This window comes from Eimeria necatrix, genomic scaffold (assembly GCF_000499385.1).
Source record: "Eimeria necatrix Houghton genomic scaffold, Enh_scaff1583, whole genome shotgun sequence".
NCBI lineage: Eukaryota > Apicomplexa > Conoidasida > Eucoccidiorida > Eimeriidae > Eimeria > Eimeria necatrix.
The window spans coordinates 2146-6442 of NW_013652284.1; the positions used below are offsets into that span (position 1 = coordinate 2146).

Sequence of the window (4297 nt, forward strand, 5' to 3'; positions counted from 1 at the left end):
TTAAATATTAAAGCCATTCTGGGCTTCAGGGGGCCCCCGGGGGGCCCCTGGGGGCCCCGGGGGGCCCCCGGGGCCCCCACGCCGACTTGGGGGCCCCCCGTTGGCCGCGCAAAGAGGGTTCTTTGTGTCTGTTAAAGTTTCTAAAAGTTAAATAGAAAAATAATTTTATTTTTTATTTTTATTTTTATAATTTGCTGCTGCCCAATGGAGCAGCAGCAGCCCCAAGTTTCGGCGGCAGCAGCAGCAGCAGCAGCAGCAGCTGCGGCTGCTGCTGCCAAAGAACGTGCTGCAGCAGCAAGACAGAGGGCTGCATGCCTTCGAGAAGCTGCTGCTGCTGCTGCTGCTGAAGCAGAGAAGCTGAGCCGCAGCAGCGCGTCAGCAGCAGCAGCAGCAGCAGAGGCGCGGGCGACTGCAGCAGGACGGCAGCAGCAACTGCAGCAGGCGAAGCAAAAGGCAGCAGCAGCAGCTGCTGCTGCAGCAGACATGGAAAAGAAGAGGAGTGCAGCAGCAGCTGAAGCTGAGCGGGCGAAAGCAGCAGCAGCTGCTGCAGCAGAGCAGGCGCGAGAAGCTGACGCAGCAAAGGCAGCAGCAGCAGCAGCAGCAGCAGCAGCAGGGGAGGCGGAAGCAGCAGCCAGAAAGGAAGCAATGGAACGCAGAGCAGCAGCAGCAGCTGCTGCTGCTGCTGCCAGCGAGGCGCACAAAGAGCTGCAGCAGCTGCAGCAGCGGCGGCAGAGGGCCGAAGCAACAGCAGCAGCAGCAGCTGCTGCTGCTGCAGCAAGACTGAAGGAGGCGGAAGCAGCAGCAGCAGCAGCAGCAGCAGCAAGAGAAGCAGCTCTCGCCAAACGCACTCAGGCCATAGCTGCGCTTGAAGCAGCAGCAGCAGCACGTTCCCGCGCAGCCGGCGTAGCAGCAGCAACAGCAGCAGCAGCAGCAGCAGCAGCAGCAGCAGACACGCCATCGTATGTGCAGTCCAAATGCTAGGGGCCCCCAGTACCCTCGGGGCCCCCAAGCAGCAGGGGGCCCCCCTAAACAAACATGGGGGCCCCCAGCCTTCTAGACCCTCTAAAGTACCCTGAAGTACCCTAGGGGGCCCCCAAGCTCCATAGACATCCATTAGGGGCCCCACTGGGGCCCCTGGGGTCCCATAGGGGGCCCCCTAGGGGCCCCCAGAGGCCCCTGGGGGCCCTTAGGGGGCCCCCTAGGGGGCCCCCAAAGGCCCCTGGGGGCCCTTAGGGGGCCCCCTGAGAGCCCATAGGGGCCTGCTGGGGGCCCCTAGGGGCCCCTTGGGGGCCCTTGAGGGGCCCCCAGGTGTCCTAGGGGGGCCCCTAGGGGCCCTTAGGGGGCCCCCAGGTACCCTAGGGGGCCCCTAGGGGGCCCCTAGAGGGCCCCAGGGGGCCCCCAAGGCTGCAGGGTTTTCAAGGGCCTCTTTAAGGCTTTCTTAAGGGTGCAGGGAGGGGCCCCAAAAAGGGTTTTGAAATATTGTTTGGGGCCCCACAGGGGCCCCAGGGGGGCCCCCACGGGGGGCCCCTACAGGGGGCCCCACAGGGGCCCCTACAGGGGGCCCCTACAGGGGGCCCCTAGGGGACTCAGAGGGTCCCCTGTAGAGCCTTCATTAGATTTATTTGGGGCCCCCAGAGACTACAAAAAGGGGACCTGGGACGCGCCTATAGAGGCTCTACTGGGGCCCCCTTGGGGCCCCCCTGGGGCCCCCCTGGGGCCCCCCTGGGGCTTCCCTGGGGCCCCCCTGAGGCCCCCTGGGGTCCCCTGGGGCCCCCTTGGGGCCCCCTGGGGCCCCCATGGGGCCCCCCTGGGGCCCCCCTGGGGCCCCCCTGGGGCCCCCCTGGGGCCCCCTTAGGGTGCATTTGTGTGTGCATTTGCTGCAGCAGTTTGCTGCTGCTGCTTTGTGGGGTTTGCTGCATTTTTGGGTGAGATTTTGTCTGTTCTGAGGTGTACGTACACCTCAGAAAGCCCTTTTGAAGTTTGCTGCTTTTTTGTTTTGGCTTTTTTGCCTTTTGGCCATTTGACTTTTCCTTTTAATTCCTTTTGGCTGCTGCTGCTGCTGCTGCTGCTGCTGCTGCTGCTGCTGCTGCTGCTTTCGCTGCTCTGGATTCCACTGGAGCGAGTTCCCCTCTAGCAGTTGCGCTAATAATATTATTATTTTAAATTATTATTTATTTATTTATTTATTTATTTATTTTTTTATTTTTTTATTTATTTTACTTTGTTCTACTCTTTTAGTTATTGGCTCAAGCCAAAGTTGCTGCTGCAGCAGCTGCAGCAGCGGCAGCAGCAGCAGCAGCTGCTGCTGCTGCTCCAGCGGCGCTTTTGTGTGAGGTGTACGTACACTGCAGCAGCTGGGTAGCCAAAGGGGTTTCATTAAATTCAATTTAGAAATTGAAAAGAACAAAAACCCTTTTTTAGGGTTTAGGGCTCAGCAGCAGCAGCAGGTGGGCAGCAGCAAAGCAGCAGCAGCAGCAGCAGCAGCAGCAGCAGCAGCAGCAGCAGCGAGCGTGTGCAGAAGTTAAACTGGAATAAATGAAATGAAATAAATTAAAAATGAATTAAATTAAATTAAATTAAATTAAATTAAATTTTAATTCAAAGTTTATTTGCTGCTGCAGAGAGACACGCGCAGCAGCAGCAGACGCCCAGCCGGCGGCTCAGCTCCAAACCCTAAACCCTAAACCCTAAACCCTAAACCCTAGGAGTTTGGGGCGCGCCGCCCCTCGCTATTGGCAAACAAACCATGAGAGCCGCAGAGCGAAATGCGACGGGGGTTTAGGGTTTAGGGTTTGGGGTCTAGGGTTTAGGGTTTGGGGCGGAGCGCAGGGGCGGTCTGTGGCTTCGGGGGTTTAGGGTTTAGGGTTTAGGGTTTGCGTTGACCCCGGGGGTGTGGCGTCGCGGCTTTGACGAGGAGAGGCGAGGGTTAGGGGTTTAGGGTTTAGGGTTTAGGGCGCAGCAGGAAGTCAATGTAATGTGTCTCGTTTTCGCTAAATTAGGGTTTAGGGTTTAGGCTTGTCGCAGCAGAAGGGGCCTTTTGTTGCTGCTGCTGCTGCTGCGGGCCTGGGGAGTTGGGGAGAGGCGTGGGAAGCAAAGCTGCAGCAAAAGTGGCAGCAGCAGCAGCAGCAGCAGCAGCAGCAGCAGCAGAAAGCACCTGCGTGTGTTGCGCGCGGGCGCGGCGCGCGGGCCGGGGGCCCCCGGGGGCCCCCGAGAGATATTTGAAGGCCCAAATGAATTAAAATGATTAATAAAAAGAATAAAAAGAGAAAAAAGAAGAAAAGAAACGGAGAAAAAGCCGCAAAGACAGCGGCGCGGCCGGGGGCGTCGGCGGCGGCTGCTGGCCTGTGTGCTCGGCGGGGGGCTTTGCCTGGGCAGCGCCGCTCCGAACTCGAACTTTAAATGGTTTTTGAAAGAAGAAATGAATTTAAAATTAAAATAAAAAGTAAAATGCGGCGTTCCAAAGTCCGCAGGCAAGACAGCCGCCGGCCGTCTCTACACCGCGCGGCGGAGCGGCTGCAGGCTCGGGCGCCGCAAACTGCGCGCCAAATAGACCAAACTTCATCTTTTTTAATCCTTTGCAACTAAATAAACTAAATTTAATTTTAATTCTCTTTTGAATTCAACAAATTGCGTCGAATTTGCTGCCGAAACGGCCGCGCGGCTCGCCGGCATGCCCGTGCCTCAGCTGTATGTACACTCCACCTCACGTTGGGGCTGTCTGCGGTTTCTAGGGTTTAGGGTTTAGGGTTTAGGGTTTGGGGTTTAGGGTTTTGTTCTTCCTTGGAAAGGGCCGAAGGTTGATTGTATCTGCTAACTGTGCCTTGCAAGCTGCGTGCAGTTCTGCGTAGCGCTGCGGTGTATGTACACCCTATCTCAGCCCCCGCTGCTGCTGCTGCTGCTGCTGCTGCTGCTGCTGCCTTCTCCCGCAAACACTGCAGCAAACCCTCCCGTTGCTGCCACTTATTGCCTTTGCTGCTTCTCGACTTTCCCCGCGAGCTGCAGATACACTGCACACCGCAGCGCTCGGGTGTACGTACACCTCGCCGCTGCACCTCGCAGCAGCAAGTGTTCTCCTCAGGTGTACGTACACCCCAGCTCGAGGCCCTCTGCTGCATTTGCTGCTGGCCTCTGCAGCCAGCCGCCGCCTGGAACTCCGGGGGCGCTCGCGCAGCGCCTAGGGTTTAGGGTTTAGGGTTTAGGGTTTAGGGTTTAGGGTTTGGGGAGATAATGTTTCCCAGCTGCAGCTACAGCAGCCCCAGCCACTTCCCCAACCCCTCCACCCCCCAACGCCCCTTAG

The 4297-nt window shown here is 58.2% G+C and overlaps 1 protein-coding gene across 1 annotated transcript; it reads left to right on the top strand.

Moving 5' to 3' along the window:
- Nucleotides 1-204: 204 nt before the first annotated feature.
- ENH_00017620 (hypothetical protein) lies at nt 205-981 on the top strand (the record flags this gene model as incomplete). The annotated part of the gene is made up of 1 exon (XM_013579280.1): nt 205-981. The coding sequence occupies one exon, from the start codon at nt 205-207 to the stop codon at nt 979-981; it is 777 nt and encodes a 258-aa protein (XP_013434734.1).
- Nucleotides 982-4297: the final 3316 nt, after the last annotated feature.